The following is a 22,005-nucleotide window of genomic DNA, read 5'->3' as shown; positions in this document are numbered from 1 at the left end:
GTTTGTTTGTTGGCTGTGTTTGTTTATAACTCTGGATTTAAAGTCTTCGCTCTGTTTTCACCCTGTAGATAAGAAACATTCCCAGGGAAGACTTCCTCAGTTCTTGCAAATTGGTGTGAGGAGTTCGGTCAAGATTCAGCAGGTCAGGTTCAGGCCTGCCCAGGAATTTGGGCAGAACATGCTGGCAAAAGAAGGTTCATATTTTCCCAGGCTTTGTTCTCACTGAAGAGTTCAAACTCCAAGGCTGGAGCTGGTCCTTTGGCAGTCCTTTGTCACGCTGCTCTCTATGAATTCATTACATAGAATTCCACCCCTCATATGGCCATTCTCCAGCCCCTTATGGCAGCATGGTGTGGAAAGAATATTGTTATGAAGGAAAAAGGGAACCAATAAATAGTCAAAATCCAGGACCAACCTACTGAAAACACTCACACTGACTGCAGATTCTACGGCCTCCAAAAATCCATCCCTGGAGGCGCTGCCCCTTCCAGACCCCAGAGCACTTTACAGGAACATCCCACAAGGCACTTATTATCAGCCTTGCATCATGGTTATCTGCCCTTCCTTCTTTGATGGCCACTTTCTGCTCCAATCCCCCAATTGAAAGTCATGATCTAACAAGTTTACAGGATAATTAAGGGCAAACAGACATCACCATTAGGGACGCCCTGGGAAACTGGGGTTATGTGGCCACACTAACCTCCCTTGCTAGACTGAACACCGGGGTTCAGGTTTTAAATCCTTGTGTCTTCCACAAAACTCAACATGGACCCTCGCTCTAAGGAGAGAGTCAGTAAATAAGGAACAGGTTTTAAGTGATTGGCCTGCTCCATGAATAGTCCTCCCTGTTCACACCTTTATCATCTCTCAGATTCATCCACGCCAGTACCTCCCGTCCACTTATCCCTTCAGCAACTCCGGTCCACACAGAGCCCCCCAAGCTGGCTCTGCAGTTCCTCATCTGACTTCCTCTGCCTGGATTCCTCTTCTGAGTCCTTCTCTCTCCCACTTGCAGGCTCAGGACGGCATTTTGCAACATACTCCTACCCTCTTCAGCTCCAGCTGATTCTGATTCATTCTGCCATAAGACTTTGTACCTTCCTTTATCAAAAGGCTTTTCAGATAAGCCACTTTTCTCATGTTTTTCACATTAGATCATGAGTTGGTTGAAGACTAAAGTCTTTTCAATATCATCAAGTATAGAAGCTGATGCATAGTAGGAGCTCATTTTATTCATTCATCTATTTGACTGTATGTATAGCACATGTATTCTATGCCAGGCGAAATATCTGTCTTCACGGAGCTTACTTTCTACTAGGGGGTGCAGAGGAAGAACAAATGCATAAATAGTAAAGTATCAGGCACAGATAAGTGACATAAACAGAAATAAAACTGGTACCTGAACCAAGTACAGTGATGAGAGGTACAATTTTATCCAGGATAGTCAGGGAAGTTTCCTCCAAGGAAATAGAATTTGAGCAGAGAAATAAAGGAATCAAGACAGGAAACTAGGTGGCTATCTGAGCAAAGATCTTGCCAGGCAAAGAGAACAGCAAGTGCCAAGGCCCTGGTACAGGAACATTCTTGGAACATGCAAGGAGTAGCGAGGAGTTCAGTGAGGCTGGAACAGAATGAGTGAGCATGGTAGGAAATGAAGTCCAAGGTGGACAGTGTTAGATCTTGCAGAACTTTTTGAGTATATAGAGGAGTTTGATTTCTAGTCCATGTACAATGAGACACTCAGTAAATATTTGTTAATCTGAATTATTTGAGTTGAACTGAACTGAATTGGTTCACTGAAGTGAACAGAACTGTGTCTTTTCTTGGTATATAGACCACATACAATGTTTGAAACATGCAAAATCCCTAACAAGCTGGCCCTTGTTATCTACAAATGGAAAAGCACTAGAAGTAGCAATTTTAAAACCAGTTAGCAATTTTAAAACCGGTTCTGGAACTGGCACAGCCTTGTAGATTATTCCAGAGAACTTGTTGCTGGTGACAATTTGCCAGCCTCCCCTCATTCCCTAGTTTTATTGTGGTGGTAAATCAGGTACAGGGAACATCTCAACACAAGAGAAATGTGGCCCCAAAGCCTGCCCACCATTTATGTTTCATGTCTGACTTTCCCAGAGTCTAAAGTCTTTGAGGGTCACTGGGATTTATTTGGGACACTTGGCCAAGTTCCTGAACCTAACTTTTTATAGAGTTTTTACCCAAGCCTGGTTCTCATTGAATTTTAATTATGTGCATTCCTACTCTTAACACAACTGAAAATAAACAACATGTGACTATCTTTATCATTTTACCTAGTCCTTATAAAAACCACTCCAGTGACCCATCACCCACGGTAAGGTGAGAAAGCCACCAGAATTAAGCTAAGCAAATTCACAGGATTTAATCACACATTCAGTGATTCATTTAACAAACATTTATTGATTCATTCAACAGTCATTCTTTCATTCACTCAAAGAATGTTGGTTGAGGACCTACGAAGTTCCAGGCACCACAGAAGTGTTTGGGATAAAGCAGAGCACAGGATAAATCCCTGCTCTCATGAAGCTGACAGTCTAGTGGAGGAGACAGAATAAATCAGGACACTAATATCAAATGTCATCCTGAGTGGCAAGCACTATGATGTTCAAGTTTGGGGGATACAAAGCTGAATAGTTCATGCCCCTACAGTTAGCTGGGATAGTAGTAAAGACATAAATTGCAATAATAATATGATATATATGGTATTATGGAATTACATACACAATGCTTATCGAGGCAGAGGGAAACAAAGGACTAACTATATTATGAGTATGGGGCGGGGGGCTCTTGGGGAATACTTCCCAGAGGAAGTGATTTGATCTGTTTCTCAAAGGATGCGTAGAACTTAACTGGATGGAGAGGATAGAGAGAGGGAACAACAGCAAGAGCGAGGCAGGGAGGTGCGAGCGCACATGTGTGTTCCAGAAACGGCTGGTTGTTTCATGTGGCTGGAGCACAGTGGTGCTGGACCAGCGAGAAGGGAATGGAGTGAAGACATGGGTTGAAGCCAGTTAACAAATGGGCAGGCCGAGGAATTTATACTTTTATCAGATGACCCCATTTATGTCTCAGCACATTCATCGTGACAGCAATGTGAAAAGATACAAGAGAAAAACTAGAAAATAATGCAATGGTCCAGTCCTAGAAAGAGTCTTACATCAGTGGGCAACCAGTTAAATGTGGAATGTTGGACCCTTAGGATGAAGAGGGATTCCAAATAGCCATCTAGACCAACTGCCTATTCAATGTTTCAACTTCCTTCCTAAGGTCCTACCCAAGGGACTGCCCTGCCAAGGCAGCAGCCCTTGAGGCTTCCTTCCCATCCTAGCTCCAGACAGCCAAGACTCCTCTGAGGTCTTACTTAAGTGGAGATGAGATCTGCTCCCTGGAGCTTCCACCACTACTTCTTCATTTGCTCCCTGAGATTTCCAGAACACACCAGTCCAATTTCTAATTCAGACACACCATTTTGCTGTTCAAAGCAATTGCCATTTACTGAAATTTATTTTCTGTGTGCCGGGAAAGTTTGGAGGGCACGTATTTCCCTATTTCCGCATTTCCCAATTAGATTCTGAGGCTCCTGGCCATGTGACTTGCTGAGATTTGGTCACTGACTCAGTTAACTGGCAGCACCAGGACCAAAACTCACGACCATCTGACACCAGACCCTGAACTCATAGAAACAGTTATCAGTTTAACTTGACAAACACTTTTTAGCACTTACTCCTTTGAACCCCTTGCCTTGGGTATCACAGAAGGGGAAAACTGAAGATAAATAAGCATGGATAATGAAATCCAGCGCTCCACACTCTAGTCATTTGAATAGTGGAGTTAATACCCTGGCATTGTGATAATGTGTACTTGACTTTGGCCTGCCGTCTGAGTTTTCCAGGAGATAAGTGATTCATATTTGGCACGTGTCATGAGCCTGCTTCCTGCGGGTAGCGCTGAGGCCAGCCCAGTGCAGGAGCCATGTCTGGAAAAGAAGATCTCTAGGAGGATGTAGCAGAGAGATGTACCTAGAAAGGTGGACTGCTCCAGTAATAAGGAAAGGGGAATACAGCAAGACTAAGAGGCTGGAAAGCTGGAAGCGGAAGGAGAACAGGAGTGAGGAACTGATAGCAAAGTCCACGAGAACCCAGTCTGTGTGCTGAGCAAGTGTGCAGGAGCTCCCTCTTTCGGCAGTGTGTTGTATTGCTACAGTTGTGGCTGAAAGACGCTGACAAGATGCTGCTGCTGCTAAACCGCTTCAGTCATGTCCGACTCTGTGCAGCCCACCAGGCTCCCCCGTCCCTGGGATTCTCCAGGCAAGAACACTGGAGTGGGTTGCCATTTCCGTCTCCAATGCATTAAAGGGAAAAGGGAAAGTGAAGTCGCCCAATCGTGTCCGACTCTTCGAGACCCCATGGACTGCAGCCTACCAGGCTCCTCCATCCATGGGATTTTCCAGGCAAGAATACTGGAGTGGGGTGCTATTGCCTTCTCCTGCTGACAAGATGAGGTTTTGGTTATCAGAGTTACCTTCCTTGTTGTTGTTGTTGTTCAGCCACTCAGTCATGTCCACCTCTTTGCCACCCTATGGACTGCAGCATGCCAGGCTTCCCTGTCCTTCAGTGTCTCCTGGAGTTTGCTCAAGTTCATGTCCATTGAGTCAATGATGCCATCCAACCATCTTATCCTCTGCCCCCCGCCCCTTCTCCTCCTGCCCTCAATCTTTCCCAACATTGGGGTCTTTTCCAGTGAGTTGCCTCTTTGCATCAGGTGGCCAGAGTATGGGAGCTTCAGCTTCAGCATTAGTTCTTCCAATGAATATTCAGGGTTGATTTCCTTTAGGATTGATTGTTTTGATCTCCTTGCAGTCCAAGGGACTCTCAAGAATCACAGTTCAAAAGTATCAGTTCTTTGGCACTCTTCCTTTATGGTCCAACTCTCAGATCCGTACATGACTATTGGAAAAAAAGTGTTTATCTTAATCTGATGTTTAAGTTGATAGCAACTTAGCCCAAGTGTGTTAGGTGCCTGGTGTACATGAAGATGCCTAAATGTAAATCTTTAATTGTACTTCCATACCTATTACCTCATCGTCTCAGTGGCCTTGTGAAGAAGGGCCAGTGAACATTATCCTCGTCTTCAGGCGAGAGAGGAATCTAAGGGATTCATGACACCTTTGCTTTATCTACTCACCACACACTCAGCTTCCATTCAGAACCAATGCCCGCACCCCATCTGACCACACACACATCCCACCCCCACCCTGCTTGCCAGTCCATTCCTCCATCTCAGAGAAGTACTGCTCCTGACCTGGCCCAGTCCCCCTCCCTGACCTAGGCTCATCCCTGGATGGGATCTCGTTACACTGCCTCCCCTGAGACTGGCCCCAAAGCTTGACCCCTTCACTAGGAGAGGCAGCAGGAATGCTCCTGAGAGGATTGGACAGGTCGTGGCAGGTGGGTAGGGAACACCCAGACCTTTCCATCTCATCAGCTAATCAGCCCTGATTATTTCACTTATGTGGCTGGAGAGGGTCACCGGGAGTGCTGACCTAGACAAGGAATCCTTTCCAAGATAGCACCAAAGTCCAGCTTAACAAATAGCCCTTTTGGTTTTCCTTTAATTAAATCCTTCCTGGTTTCTGTCATCTCTCACTTTCAGATTCAACAAAGTGTAAAATTGTTAACATTTAGTCAAAGAAGTAAATTGTGCATATGTTTTCTTCTCATGCATATGGAGAGTCCATAAATCTGCTCCATGGCCAAATGGTTGCTTTGTGTAGGCATCAGAATTGTCTCTCCTCCTGCTCTAGTCCCTTCCTTGATTATTAAGTCTCAGGATTTTTCTTTTCTTTCCTTCCTTTCTCCATATCCCTTCTTTATTTTCCTTTTTACAGGGAAATTCTATCCCATTTCCATCCTCTATGTTTCCAAAGGACCCCCCGCCCACATGCTACATAGTGACATTCTCTTTTTTATTTTATTATCCCAGGTAATCTTGGGGCCTTGGCACAGTCTGAGACAGATGATGTTATCCACTCATCATTTATAACTAACTCTGAAAAAGACTTGAGCTAGACTCACAATATGAGTTAGATAGAACTGAAATCGCAGGACATGTCTCTGGCCTTGATAAAACGTGGATTCTTCTGTCCTGGCTCAGAAAAAATTCAGCGAGAAACAGCGTACAGGTAGGAAAGAGTTTATTAGTATAGGATGCTTCTGAGAGATAGAAGCGGGCAGACCCGGGAGTGCCACAGTGAGAACTTATGGACTGCAGTTTTATAATCAAAGGAAAAGTGGGGAGGGGCAGAAGACCACCTTCTTCTTCATTTTTAGTAAATGTCAAACTTCCAGCATCAACTCCTCCTCCATGTAGAGCAGGACAGTTTTCTTGTTCCTATAGGGTCAAACTGGGACTGTCATGGTACAATGGAAATGAGCAAAAAGATGGCAACATATACTAAAATACGGTAAATCATCTCGGTTTCAGTATAATGTCCTTATTTTTTTTAGTGTATGCAAAGGAGTATGTCCTAGGAATCATTAAATTACTGACATTACTGGCCAAGGTGTGGGTCTCATTTCACCATTGTTTCATTGTTTGGGGGTGTGTTTCATGCTTCTGCTACATGGGTTTTGTTGCTAAGCAAGCCTGCTTGGTTTTGCAGGTAAGCAAACTGCTTTCTTGAGTGATCATTAACTTGCAGAGGTCTCCCATATATTTCCTTTACTTACTCGCTAAGTTAATCCCTTAGTGGGGTTAACTATTAATCAGCTACTTTGTCCTTTTACTTCGTCCCTATCAGAACCACAAAACAAGGATAAACAATACAAAAAAAAAAACCCCAAAACCTCATGTCATTAACACTAAGGAAGACCACTGTACCAGAAAAATCTCCCCCAAGGTTTATTATTAAAATTGAGAACAAGATTTAGCTTTGAGTTTCCTGGCCTCCAAGGCAAAAAGAGAAACATGCATTATAAAGCACTCATCATATAACTTAAAAAGAATCTTTTCTGACTTTAGCAAGATCAGTCCAGGGCTGATACTTGGGTCCTCCTGGTGATCTGAATCACCAGAAGTGTTTAGTGAAAGTTGCTCAGTCATGTCTGACGCTTTGTGACCCCCATGGACTATACAATCCATGGAATTCTCCAGGCCAGAATACTGGAGTGGGTAGCCTTTCCCTTCTTCAGGGGATCTTCCCAACCCAGGGATTGAACCCAGGTCTCCTGCTTTGTAGATGGATTCTTTACCAGCTGAGCCACAGGGGAAGCCCAACAATACAGAGAAGCTCTTAAAAACAATCTGTAACCAGGTCATGGGTTCCACTAAGGGAAATTATTGATCTGTGCTCAGAGCGGTCAGGTACTTTTGGAGGCACACGGTCCCATCTGTAAACAATAGCATTCATTATATAAAAGTGGCCCCCTGGGTAGGGGGTAGAGTAGAGTATAGGAATCACAACGCTTTCTTACGTGAGTGGGTCACAGACTGCATGTAGCCCAGTCTCTTCCTCCACAGATGATGAACCGAAATGCCTCAATGTTCGGTGACTCAGTCAATGCCACACTGGTCTTTGGAGGAGCCATATAAGAATGGCCAAGTAGGAGGAGTTTGGATTCTGGCAGACATGGGATCAAATCCCAGCTCTGTGCCAATACTTGTGGTATCCTATAGGTTACTGACTCTTGCAAAGCAAAGCCTCAGTTTGCTTATCTGTAAATAGGGATGATAATCATAATTACCTTCCAAGGTTGTTACTGTAATTCAATGAAATAATATACATTTAAGCTTTTTGCACAGAGTCTGGCCCATTGTAAGCACTCCAGTAGATGCTATAAAATCCTAATAATGATGATAATGATGTAGACCATGATAATGGGAAGAAAAACTGAGTCCAAAATTAGGTTGCTTGATATCTGCTGTAGCCCTTTTTCCACCTCCCCATTCACCAGGATTCCTGTCTGGAACTATACTGAACTGAAGGATATTCCTTAGAACTGCGCCATCCGGTAAGGTGGGCGCTAACCACTTGTGACTAGCGGGTGGTGGTTCAGTTGGTAAAGAATCCACCTGCAGTGCAGGAGACCTGAGTTTAATCCCTGGGTCAGGAAGATCTCCTGGAGAAGGAAATGGCAACCCACTCCAGTATTCTTGCCTGGAAAATTCCATGAACAGATAAGTCTGGCAGGCTAAAAGTCCATAGGGTCGCAAGAGTTGGACAGGACTTACTGACTAAACCACGCAAAGTTAAATCAATTAAACTTGAATAAAATTAGAATTTAGCTACTCAGTCGCACTAGCCACATTTCAAGTGTTCAGTAGCCACAGCAGCTTGTGGCCATTGTGTTGGACAGCACAGATTCAAAGCACTTCCATCATAGCAAAAACTTCTGTTGGAAGCTGCCTTCGTGGCTTTTTTCCCCCCAACTTCCTTGTGGCAGTATGTTATTGATTTATTTATTTATTTCAAAATATTATACTGTTACTCTAGTTCTCTGGTCCCTTAACTCTACTGTGAGTACACTCAAGGCCCACAAAGCCCCAAGGACACACAAGTCACGTGGTCAGTTAGTGGCAGAGCCTGCTCTAAAACATGTTCCTAACTCAGGGCATGAGTCATTCCACGGAGACCTGGGGAATCAGCTGTCTTCAGTCTGTGATTTGATGAGTAGGGTTTTGATTGATCAGGGCTGGCGTATGAATTTAATCCATCCTGTCAGACTGCCAAGTGCAGGGTAATGTGAGTTCAAGGGGTTTATCTCAAGAGAGCTGGAATATCATTTTCTCAAAGCTGCAGCCCAGTGGCAAGGACGCCAGGGACACACAGGGGAACCTCCAGACTATGCCCAGCCTCACCTTCAGCTCCTCTTTTGTTGTATTAAAAAAAGAGATTCTACGTGGTGTTTTAAAAAGTGATCTGTTAATGGAATATTATTCCGCTAAGAGAAAATAAAAAGAAAATCCTGACATAAGTGACAGCGTGGATGGACCTTGAGGACGTTATGCAAACTGAAATAAGTCAGACAAAGACAAATGCTGTATGATCTCACTTATAAGTGGAATCTGAAAAACCTGAACTCAGAGAAACAGAGTAGAGAGGTGGCTGCCAGTGGCAAGAGGTAGGGGAATTGGGGATAGATGTTGGCCAAAGGATCCAAACCTCCAGTCATAAGAGGAATAAGTTCTGAGGATCTAATAATATACAGCACGGTGACTGTAGTTAATAATATTTTATTATGCACTTGAAAGTTGCTAAGTGAGTAGATTTTAAAAGTTCTCACCACAAAGACAGAATGGTAATTATGTGAGGTGAGGGAGGTGTTAACTAACCCTACCATGGTGATCATAATATATGTGCATCAGAGTGTCATCCTGTACACCCCACACTTACACTCTGGTATGCGTCAACTCTACCTCAATAACGTTGAGGGAAAATAGCTAAAATCCCTTATAAGAGAACTTTTGCAAGGATGAAGTCTTTGAGATACGTTTCTGTCTCCAAGAGTATCTGTATTGTGATTTTTGTGGGTTAATTATGACGAGCTCCAAGCCACTGTCAGTAAAATTTCCTGAGGCTGATGAACAAAATCAACTTCCTATGACGTAGTTTACACTTTGAAATGAATAAACAATTCACTGTAACAAATACTTGAGTAAATGTAGTTTCTAGGAACAAATGTTAATACAATCTCAAGGTTACAGATTCATAGTCTCTAGAAGATAACTATGAAAAAATGTTTATCTTTTTTTGCTAAACAGAAAGAAACTCAAATCCATGGTGACAAAAATAAAGGAAAAATAGAGATTTAATGTACATGTTATGGGAATTGATGTGAGTGTCACTTAGAATTAGATTTGGCTGTCAGTGACAGAAAACTCAAACAAGATAGACATTCATTTCTCATATAAACCAAGTCTGGAATTAAGAATCCAGGGCAGGTATGGCCACCTAACCAATCATCCTTCTTCTATCATTGTGCTGTGCTGTGTGGCTTCTACCACATAGTTCAGTTTGGCTGCTTGAGCACCAGCCATTCTGTCTACATTCTTGCTAGCAGAATGGAAAAAGACCAGAGAAAGTTGGGCCTCTTCTATTTAGGAACTTTCCTAAAAGTATCACAAGAAACTTCTGTTTATATCTTTGCAAGAACCAGTCTCCTAGCTGAAAGGGAGGCTGAAAAATGTAAGCGAGGTGGTCATGAGCCCATGTGAAGATTGGGTGTCTTATTACAAAGCAGAAAGAAGACACATATAAGGTGAGAGCCAGCAATCTCAGCCAGAATATAAAAAACTCCCCGCTCTCTTTCTAAACAAACAGTTATGGTGAACCCATTGTTTTGCATGCTCAGAGTGAATATTTTTGTCAACCCATTTTTAATATTTCTTTTCAAATGTTTCTCTGATTTTGTGTTTTTCAACTGCAATTCAAGTATTAGGAGTTTACAGTTTTAGTCCAGAAGTTACAAGGCCCTGGGTGGTTCTTCCTCGTCTCTCTCCAGGGTTGCCTCCTGCCCGTCCACCTCACTCCACCACTCTCTCCCCTCCTCGTCAGCTCCAGCCTGTGTATACTGTAGCCACTGCCTGCAGATGACAGAATGCAGTTACTAGCCTCAACTCCAGGTCTGTCTGCCTGTGCTGCTGCATATAACTATGTGCCCTTAGGCAAGTTATATAACCTCTCTGCTTCCTTTCATGCTCAGACCCATGCTTAGCATAAAATGGGCCCTTAATTTATGTTGTTTCAAGCCACCAAGTTTGTGGTGGTTTGTTAAGCAGCCACAGGAAACACAGGAATATGCATTTCATTCAGTTCCCAGATGATTTTGAGCTCCCTCTGCCATAGACGGAAAACTAGACCGAGGACCTAGATTGAAATTCAGGGGAACTGTGAATTTTGCACTCGCCAGCATTCTTGCTCTCCGGTTCAAATTGTTAGAGACATGTTGAGCGCTTAAATGCTGATGAGAAAGTCCAGAGAGGAGGTGGAGGTTGAGCTGTGGGACTGTAGGGAGAGAAGTGATGGAGTCATGTGCCCAGGGAAGTGGGGGGTGGGTAGGACTGGAGGAGTCCCTCCTCTCCAGGGTGGGAGGGAAGATGAAGCTAGGGGAGGTGCAGCTGTTTGTTGGCAGCCGGGAGATGAGGAGATTATTATAATTTGTGTACCATTTTTGCTCTGCCTGAACCTGCTTGAACCTCAGTACTGCATTCATGAACCCCCAGCCCTCTATATCACCTTCTTCAGAATGTGTGACAGGAAAGACAAAGAAGGTCGGGTGATCACTCACATGTACCTGCTGGCATTATTAGCAGAAATCACCTCCTCACCAGTGCCCCTTGGCACTTGCCCCATTTCAGGGCATTTATGTAATTATATGGACTTTCACAGAGCAAAGGACTTGTGCTTTGGTACCTAATGGCTTGCTCTTTCCTAAAAGCATTGGCCTTACCCTACCCATGATTCCTTTGTCTCATTTCCCAAGAGTTGTGGGCACACTTGGGATGCTAGGAAGTGGTCCTCTGTGATCCAGGCCTCGGCTTCCTCCCTGCCCCTGCCAGTTGTGCATGAGGCTGAAGGGGGCGGGATCCATGTAGAAAGAGGAGGCTACCTCTCTGCAGACAGTTAAGTCCCATGGCACCCATTGCAGGTGTGTATTAGGCAGAGTTTTCCAGAGAAACAGAACCAGCAGGATGTGTGTATGATCCACTCAGGGAAGAGTCAATGCTGCAGCTCAGATCTGAAGGCAGTGAGCTGGCAGAGTCCTTATTCTTTGGAAGAGATCAGTCTTTCTTTTTCTTCAGGCCTCTAACTGATTGATGAGGCCTACCCATCTTGTTGTTATTATTATTTAGTCACTAAGCTACGTCCGACTTTTTGTGACCCCATGGACTGCAGCACACCAGGCTTCCCCATCCTTCACTATACCCCAGAGTTTGCTCAGACTCATGTTCATTGAGTTGATGATGCCATCCAAGCATCTCATCTTCTGTGGACCCCTTCTTCTCTTGCCCTCAGCCTTTCCCAGCATCAGGGTCTTTTCAAATGAGTCGGCTCTTCACATCAAGTGGCCAAAGGATTGGAGCTTCAGCTCTAACATCAATACTTCCAATGAAGATTCGAGGGTTGATTTCCTTTACGATTGACTGGTTTGATCTCCTTGCAGTCCAAGGGACTCTCAAGAGTCTTCTCTAGCACAACAGTTTGAAAGCATCAATTCTTTGGTGCTCAGCCTTCTTTATGGTCCAACTCTTGCATCTGTACAGGACCACTAAAAAAAAACATAGCTTTGACAATAAGAACCTTTGAGGTCAAAGTGGTGTCTCTGTTTTTTAATACTCTGTCTAGGTTTGTTATAGCTTTTCTTAAGAACAAATGTCTTTTACCTTGTGGAAGATAAATTGCTTTAAGTTCCCTGATTTAATTGTTAATCTCATCTAAAAAATACTTTCAATATCCAGCAACATCCAGACTATATATCTGGTAATATGTGTTTGACCATATGTCTGGGTACCTGTGACCCAGCCAAGCTGACATATAAAATTAACCACCACAAAGTATATATATATTTTTAAGTTTTATTGGAGTACAGTTGATTTACAATGTTGTGTTAATTTCAGTGAAGATACTCAATTATACATATACATATATTCATTCTTTTTCAGATTCTTTTCTCATAAAGGTTATCAGAATATTGAGTAGAGTGTCCTGTGCTGTACAATAGGTCCTTGTTAGTTACATATCCTATATATAGTAGTGCATATGTTAATCCCGTGCTCCTGATTTATTCCTACCCCCCGACATTTCTCCTTTGGTAAACATAAGTTTGTTTTCTGTGTCCGTGAGTCTATTCCTGTTTTGTAAATAAGTGCATTTGTTTCATTTCTTTAGATTTCACAGCTATTTGTCTTTCTCTATCTGACTTCAGTATGATAATCTCTAGGTCCATCCGTGTTGCTGCAAAAGGCATTATGTCATTCTTTTTATGGCTGAGTAATATTCCATTATATATATATGTGTGTGTGAGTGTGTGTGTGTGTGTGTGTGTGTGTATAATGAACACTGGGGTATCTTTTTGATTTATGGTTTCTCCGAATATATGCCCAGGAGTGGGATTGCTGGATCATATAGTAGTTCCATTTTTAGATTTTTAGGAACCTCCGTACTGTTCTCCATAGTGGCTACACCAGTTTACATTCTCACAAACAGTGTAGGAAGCTCCCCTTTTCTCTATACACTCTGTAGCATTTACTGTTGGTAGATTTTTTTGATGATGGCCATTCTGACCACTGAGTTGATTCTTCACTGTAGTTTTGATTTGCATTTCTCTGATAATCAATGATGTTGAACATATTTTCATGTGCTTTTTTGGCCATCTGTGTGTCTTCTTTGGATAAATGTCTATTTAGGTATCTTTGGAGATAATGTCTACTTAGATATAACCATTGCCAAGTGTATTTTTTGAGTATTTACTTTCTCAAGATGATGCTAAACACAGTCATGAATATAAAATACCTATCAGACAATAAGATGCGTGCTTGGTTCAGAGTAAACTCCCCAAGACTGAAAGATTATATTTTGTAAGATTGTTGGGAAACTGAAGGAGAATCCTGGTGGGAGGTGGAACCCACCTCCCCTGATAAAGGCTGAAACTTGCTCTCCCGACCTCCCCTACAGCTTGGTGCAGGCTTGTGACCCAGGTTTAGCCAATCCAGTATAGCATACCACCACCCCCCAGCTTTAATCAGGAGATCCAGGTACAAACACCTCCTTCTGTTTTGTTGTCTCCTGGGCCTCTCACCCTCTTACAGCGCTCACCCTCCTGGCCTCACCTTCTCCCCCTTAAACATGATAACACAATTCACCATTTCTGATTTCCTGGGCATATATTTGGAGAAACCATAAATCAAAAAGATACCCCAGTTTTCATTATACACACACACACACTCACACACATATATATACTCTCTAGGGCCTGGTTATTTAAGTGTGGTCCATGGATTGGTGGCTGAATCACTGCCAGAGAGTTTGGTAGATATGCAGAATCTTGGACCCTACCCTAGACCTACTGAATCAGAATCTTCATTTTAAAATGATCCTAGATATTCATATGCATGTTAATATTCAAGAAGCTCTGCTGTAGCCCACACCCTTGGCTCCTCCCTCTCTAGGCTGTCTGCAGGAACCACCCCCTTGGGCAAGCCCACCGTACTTTGCTGTCACTACAGTAACCAGCCATGACCACCTCTGACCTCTGCCATCATCTTCCTATCTTTGGTCTCACCACTACAGTGAGATCGCAGTGAATATTGCTATAGAAACCAGCCCTGGATATTGTCTAGTTGTGCTGCTTGTCCTTCACTCCCTGTGTCCCTGAAATTATGAGCCTCCCAAACCACAGTCAAACATCTAAATTCTTCTCCAGCCTAAGAAAGACTCAACAAATAACAAACATGAAAAGTCAGGGCCACATGATTTATAAAGAAAGGCATAGAAACTGCAGAGATTTGCTTCAATTTGAAGAAAGACGGGAGCATCGCTCTGTGTAGCAAGGCCTTTTCCTCCATCCAGGAGGGAGAAGGCTGAGTGATGCTAAAAACAATGCTGATTATGATGACGATTATGACAGCTACTGCTTATGAGCACTTTTTGGTACCAGGCGCCGGGCTACATGCACATCATCCCATGCAGTTCTTACAGTAACCCTCTGTGCTAGTTTCCCGTGGCTGATGTTTAAAAAAAAAAAAAAAAAAAACTGGTATAAACGTGGAGGTTCAAAACAACACAGATTGATTATCTTACAGTCTAGGGGTCACAAATACAAAATTGGTTTCGCTAAATTTAAAGTGTCGGCAGGGCTGCCTCCTTCTGGAGTCTCCAGGGGAAAATCCGTTTCCTTGCTTTTTCCAGCATCTGGAGGCCACCTGTGTTCCTTAACTCCTGGTCCCTTTCCTATATTAGTCCACCTTTTTGCTTCTGTCGTCACATCTACTCCCTCCTTTGACCTTTTTTTTTTTTTTTTCCCCTGGACTGTTCCCAGGTATTAGTTGCAGCACGTGGGATCTTTTAACTTTGGCATTCAAACTCTTAGCTGTAACATGTGAGATCTGGTTCTCTGACCAGGGATCAGTCCCAAGCCCCCTGCATTGGGAGTGCAGAGTCTTAGCCACTGAACCACCAGGAAAGTCTCACCTTTGACTGTCTCACCTCCCTCTTCTAAGTTCCCTTGTGATTTCATTTCAGGCCCCCCTTGGTAGTTGAGGCTAGTCTTTCCCGCTCAAAATCCTTAACTTAATCTCATGTGCAGACTCTGTTTTACCAAATAACCTTGGCAGGTTCTGGGGATTAGGATGTGGACATTCAGTGGGGTGACATTATTAGGCCAACCACACCCCTTGAAGTAGATACTGTTATTATCCCCACTTTCCCAGTGAGAGGACCAAGGCATGACCATTGGAATACAGTGGGTCCTCCATCTGTAGGGTCCACATCCACACTTGGTTGAATCTGCAGATGCAGAGTACTGTTCTATCCCATTTTATATAAAGGATTTGAGAATTTTGGTACCAATGAGGTTCCTGAAACCAATTCCCCGTGGATACCAAGGGACAACTATACTTTGTTCAAGGTCACACAGTTTGAGGGTGGAGCTGGAATCCAGCTCTTACTCAGCCTGTCTCCAAAGCCCAAACTTCTGACCTCTGCACGGTACAGCCTTCAAATGGCTTTGAATTCATCTTCCGTTGTCACTAGGAAATGAACGAAAACCAGCAGCTCTCTAAAGAATCAGCTTCCAATGGAAGTTCCTCTACCACAGACTAAAATATTGAGGGGTGAGCAAAATTTAAGTCAAACCACAGGCATTTTCATCTGCTGGGGCTTCTATAACAAATTAACCCAAACTGGGTGGCTTGAACAAAAGAAGTTTATCTTTTTACAGTGCTAGAGACTTGTCAGAGGTGCGGTTTTTTCCAAGACCTCTCTCCTTGGCTGATAGACCGCTGCCCTCTCTCTGCATCTTTCGCATAGCTGGCTCTTTGTGTCTCTCCATGTGTCCCAGTCTCCTCGTCTTATAAGGACACTTATAAGTCACGCTGAATTAGGGCCCACTCCAATGGCCTTATTTTAATACCATTACATTTTGAGGTTCTGGCATGTAGGGCTTTGATGCATGAATTTGGGGTTGATATCATTCAGCCCATAACAACAAGAACTGCTCTGACCTCAGGAACAAGGCAGCTCAGATCTCGGAGATGATTCCAGAGCCCTCTGGATGCCCTCACTCCCAGCTTTAATATTTGGTTCACATTCTCCACTCTCTGGTCTCCAAACTCACCTGCAGTTACCCTGTCAATACCCTGGTTTAGTCTCCTGGGGCTGCTGGGACAAATTACCACAAACCTGGTGGGTTAAAACAACACACACGCATTCTCGTACAGTTCCAGAGGTCAGTAGTCCAAAATCAATTTCACTGGCCAAAACCAAATTGTCAGCAGGTCTGCTAAATTCTGGAGTCTCTGAGAGAAGACCATTTCCTCACCTTTTCCTGCTTCTAAAGCTGCACTCCTTGTATTCCTTGGCTTGTGGTTCCTTTCAGCTCAACCCAAAAGCAGAGCATCTTGCTTCAGTATCACCTGTACTGAATCTCCCTATTTCCCTCTTCTAAGGACCCGTGCGATTGTATTTAGGACCTACCTGGATAGCCAGGCTAATCTTCTCAAGTTCCCTAACTGGACCATATCTTCAGACTCACTTGTGCCATCAGTATTCACAGGCTGTGGGAATATGACCTGATATCTTTGAGGGCCATTATCCAGCCAACCACAGTGACTCTTCCTCACATGTGTCCTGGCCCCCGCATCTGTCCTGGAGGGCCAAATAGGACATGATTCACGTGAAGGTCCCTTGGTTGAGCTCTAAGTCTTTTCTGCCTCGAGGCCTTTGCGCAGTCTATTACTGCTCTCTAAAATACCCATCTCTCTACACATTCGCATAGGGTCAGTTCCTTCCCATATTTGAGGTTTTGTCTCCTCTTCAGAGAGGCCTTCCCACCATCCCACCTCAACCTATTTATTCTCTATCCCAGCAACCTGGCACCAATCACAGTTTGCAATTGCTTTATTACTTGGTTGGTTTACAGGTTTCTTATATGTCTGTCTTCCTGTTAGACCATTAGCTCTATGAGAACATAGATGTGTCTTGCTGTCCACTCTATCTCCAGCCCCTGGAAGCATACCTGCAATATGAGTGCAACCTAAAGAATTTTTAGGGTTTACTTTTTAAATTTTATTGAAATATAGTTGATTTACAGTGTTGTGCTAGTTCTAGGCACACTACAGTCTACAACACATTGAGTATAGTTCCCTCCACCAGACAGTAGGACCTTGTTGGCTGTTTTGTATATTGCTATTGCTAAGTCACTTCAGTCATGTCTGACTCTGTGTGACCCCATAGATGGCAGCCCACCAGGCTTCCCCGTCCCTGGGATTCTCCAGGCAAGAACACTGGAGTGGGTTGCCATTTCCCTCTCCAACGCATGAAAGTGAAAAGTGAAAGTGAAGTCGCTCAGTCGTGTCCAACCCTCAGCGACCCCATGGACTGCAGCCCACCAGGCTCCTCCGCCCATGGGATTTTCCAGGCAAGAGTACTGGAGTGGGGTGCCATTGCCTTCTCCATGTTTTGTATATAGTAGGGTGTAATTGTAGCCTGCCAGGCTCCTCTGTTCACAGGATTCTCCAGGCAAGAATACTGGAGTGGGTGCCATGCCCTCTTCCAGGGAATCTTCGTGACCCAGGGATCAAACTCCCATCTCTTATGTCTCCTGCATTAGCAGGCAGGCTCTTTACCACTAGCTTCTGGAAATACCATTTTAATCCTAAACCCCTAATTTATCCCTCCCTGCCTTTCCCCTTTGATAACCATAAGTTTGTTTTCTACAACTGTGGATCTGTTTCTGTTTGTAAACAAGTTCATTTGTATAATTTTTTAGGTTCCACATATAAAGAATAGCATATTAATATTTGTCTTCCTCTATCTGACTTCCTTCACTTAGTATGATAATCTCTAGGTCTGTCTATGTTGCAGCAAATGACAATATTTCGCTCTTTTTCATGGCTTAGTAATATTCCATCACCGTCTTCTTTATCTATGTATCTGTCAACAGACATTTAGGTTGCTTTCGTTTCTTAACTGTTGTAAGTAGGACTTCTATGAACATTGGGATGTATATATCTTTTTGAATTGGCATTTTGTCGTTATTTATGCCCAGGAGTGGGATCACTGGATCATATGGTAGGTAACTCTGTTTTCAGTATTTTAAGGCCATAATGACAATTTTAATGGCACTGCCCTGTTTGAATTGATTGTGTTCCCCCACTCCTCTGTTCACCTCAGGCCACCTAGTCAGAGGTTATTAGATCTGGGTTGCTCCTGAATTCCCAGGGGATTTTATTAAAAATGCAGGTGCCCAGGCCCCACCCAAGACCTATTGAACCAAAACTCTGGGGGTGAAATCAGAGCCTTGGCAATTTTCACACACTCCTTGCTGCCCTCCCACCCTCCACACCCTACCCATCCATCTACCACCCCCCTCCCTACCCATCTCCCACACTGGGCCTTGATTCTTAGGTTGAATCTGCTTCACTAAACCATGAGTTCCTTGGGCCTCCTCTAGGTTTTAGTCACTACAGACAACTTCACCAACAAAGTGTTTTCTTAAAAAATGTATCAGGAGAATGCAGTCTTTTTCCCTCTTAGCATTCTCCACCCTCTCCTTAACTCAAGACCCCAGCATTCTTTCCCATCTCCAACCTCCTCCAAAAGAAACTTCACAAATAATACTATTTTTCTTTCCCTCTGAGTAGACAAGATAAGAAGATTTTTAAATGAGTTGCTGGCAAAGAATTCATGAGCTTATAAACTATTGAGGTCAGACTGACGAAAAGAAGGCAATATTGAAAGGGGAGAAAAGTCCATAGAAAATTCCAGAGGCGGTGGAATCTGGGGTTCAAGGTTTCTCATTCGAATGCTCGTCTTGGTAAAAGTGTTATTTCGAAGGCGCAGTAGAGCGTCTTTTTCTCCTCTTCTGTATTCATCAGGAGTTGACTGTGTGCCCCAGGCCTCAGCATCTAACATGAAAGACAGCTGCTGAAGGGCAGTGTTCCAGAGGACCCTGAGGGGTTGGGAGTTGTGGGCTGTGCTTGAGGGGCTGGGACCGTGCAAAGCAAAGGCAGGCCAGGGGCTGGGGGTGCTGCCTCTGCGGAAATAGCTCAGAGGGGCGTCCCGGTTTGGCTTCAGCAGTGATGGAGTCATGGTGACAAAAATAAGTTCTGCTCACCTGAGACTGTAGAATCCAATTCAATTTCAAGTCAGTGTGTGTTTATTGAGTGCCTGATTCGGTTTAGGTGATGGAGAGAATGAGAGAATGAGGACGACAGCCTAAGCAGCAGGCTGATCCAGGCAGAAATTCCCTGGGAACCTGCCCCACAGGTCCACCGGTTCAGAAACTCGATTTTATCTGTTTCTCCCAGTGAGGAATTGATAAATCTTAGTCCGTTTCATGAACACGTCATTTATTAAGTGCTCACAGCCTGCCGGGCACTGTCCCATGACTGGGGATGGGGCTGGGTCGGTGAATCCAGCAGTCCCAGGTCCCCATCTCATGGAGTTCACATTCTCATGTGGCATCTGCAAGACTGGTAGGTCAGGCCACTGGGGTGGGGGCCACTGTGGGAAGGGTCTGTTTTGGGAGGAGTCCCCAGGAGAAATATTTAGGGAGAGGTGGGATTTGAATTGTGGTCGGAAGGTTAAGTAGGGTGTGGATTTTCAAAGGATTGGAAACCTTATATTATAGAGAGAGAATGGAGCTGAGTGAGCAGGAATGAAAATGACCTGCCATCAAAGGTCCATGACCAGATGGGCCCCCTTGGGGTAACAGGTGCATGCTGGGAAGTTGGACAAGTACCACATGGGGTTACTGCACATGGGCTGTGAAGTCAAATGTCTTGGGTCTGATTCCCAGCTCTCATATTTGCCAACCTTGTGAGCCAGGGCATGTTACTTAACCTCAGTACACTTTATTCTCCTGATCTAGAAAATAGGCATAATCATGACTAGCTTGTAGGTTGTCCTAAGCATTTAGCTGAGATCATGAATGGGATTAACTGAGATGAATGTAACAGCTGTTAAGTCTTAACATTGGATAACCAGAAAGCATTCTAGAAAAACTGGAACCTGCCACCAAAATGGGGAGACAACTGCATACAGTGAAGGTGCTCCTGCCTTGGGTAAATAAACCCTTTACTTACCACTTTCTTCTCCCACCCATGGCAGCCATGCTGGATTGAACAGCAGCTCCAGGGCTAGGGTGAAGCAAGAAAGCTGCTGGAACATGTTGACATGATCTGGCCTTCCTAAATTTTACACCCACATGCCCCGCATGCCTCAACCCAACTGTAGCCATAACGCATGAATAGGAAATCTTTTTGACCTGCACCATGCATTTCTCAAAGTGTGGCCCCTGGTCTACCTAAATCAATATCATAGGGGCTGCTTATTAAAATATATTCATGAGCCCTGTGCAATCAGCATTACTGGAGATAAGGCCAGGAAATCTGCATTTACACATACACACACACAACCAGGTGATCCCCAGGCCCTATACCATACTTTAGAGCAGAAGCTCTTTGAGTGTGCCCCTCTAGGGCTTCCAGATGGCAAGGTGGTAAAGAATCGGCCTACCAATGCAGGAGACACAGGAAATGGGAGTTCTGTCCCTGGGTGAGGAAGATCCCCTGAAGTAGGCAATGGCAACCCACTCCAGGATTCTTGCCTGGGAAATTCCATGGACAGAGGAGCCTGGTGAGCTATAGCCCCTAGGGTCTCAAAGAGTTGGACAAGACTGAACACGCACCCACCTCTAACCAGTAGCATCAGCCTTAGCATAGACCCAGAACTCATTAGAAATGCAAAGTCTTGGCCACATCCCCTGATCTCCTGAATCGGACACTATGGGGGTGGAGCCCAGCAATCTGCATTTTAAGAAACTCTCCAGAGAATTCTGAGCCGTGTTGTGTTCACCTGGGGGAGGTTTTAAAAGCTATCAATGTCCAGCCTCATCCTAGATAAATTAAATTAGAATCCCTGGCATAGGACTCGGGTATCAGGATTTTGCAAAAGCTCCCTGTCCTCAGCCCTAATGAGAAGATGGAATTTATAATAATCACTTTCAGGAACAGGAAGATAGCACAAATGTATTACACCTAGAAAGTTCAGCCAGAAGCAAGATCTCGGTTAATTCATGCAGCGAGTTGGACCCCTGCTGTGACCCCTTTAGCTAGTGGGGAGCCGAGACTTCCCACAGCTCGGGGGTGTGGCTAAGGCCCCAGAGCACCGCCCCCTACTCCCCCGCACATCGCACATCGCTGGCAGCTCTGGGCTGCCCCTCCAGGTTCTCCCAGAAGACTGCTTCTTCCCAGATGCTGAAGTCTGCCAGCAGTCTGGTCCTTGAGAAGAGCTGAGGCCTGGGAGAACTTAGGAAGGATGATGACAGGAAGCAGCCTAGCCGTGGGAAGGGAGTGTTGGAGGGCACTTTAAGATTGGGCTCACCGTGGGGAGCCCCAAGTCCTAATAACCCCAGGAGTGGATTGGATTCTCTACTAAGCACCTGACCCTGTGCTTGGTGCTTTAAGTGAGTCATTTCGTTAATGTTCATTTGATCGCCGAAGGAGATTACACTCACAGAAGAGTCACGTCGTATCCTTTCAGTCACATTATCCCCCATTTGCAGATGAGGAAACTGAGGCCCAAAGACTCCAGAGAGCCTGCCCCGAGGTCACCGGTGCGGTCCGGATGTCTCCAAAGGTTCTCTCACTTTGAATTGAGAGACAGTGTCTCCAGGGAAAAGGGGGAGGCGGGTGGTGGGGAAGTCGGCGATGAGCAGGGGGTGGGGCTGAGCAGGGAGCCCCTGCTACTGC

The 22,005-nt window shown here is 44.5% G+C and overlaps 1 protein-coding gene across 3 annotated transcripts in view; it reads left to right on the top strand.

Annotated features, from left to right (window-relative positions):
- ABTB3 (ankyrin repeat and BTB domain containing 3) overlaps positions 1-22,005 on the top strand; it is a 334,406-nt gene that overhangs the window by 237,623 nt on the left and 74,778 nt on the right. The window contains exons 1-2 of one of the 3 annotated variants that reach the window (XM_070370212.1): positions 21,536-21,719; positions 21,819-21,892. The exons of 1 other annotated variant lie outside the window; for it this stretch is intronic. In XM_070370212.1, coding sequence (XP_070226313.1) covers positions 21,819-21,892 — 74 coding nt within the window. In that variant the 5' untranslated portion in view covers positions 21,536-21,719. Of the gene's footprint in view, positions 1-21,532; positions 21,893-22,005 lie in introns of those variants that run through there. One more of the 3 variants, XM_070370213.1, reaches the window with a different exon arrangement.

Source organism: Bos mutus, chromosome 5 (genome assembly GCF_027580195.1).
Source record: "Bos mutus isolate GX-2022 chromosome 5, NWIPB_WYAK_1.1, whole genome shotgun sequence".
Classification (NCBI taxonomy): domain Eukaryota; kingdom Metazoa; phylum Chordata; class Mammalia; order Artiodactyla; family Bovidae; genus Bos; species Bos mutus.
Note: the sequence above shows the minus strand (reverse complement) of the source record. Positions and strands in the feature narration are given on the sequence as shown.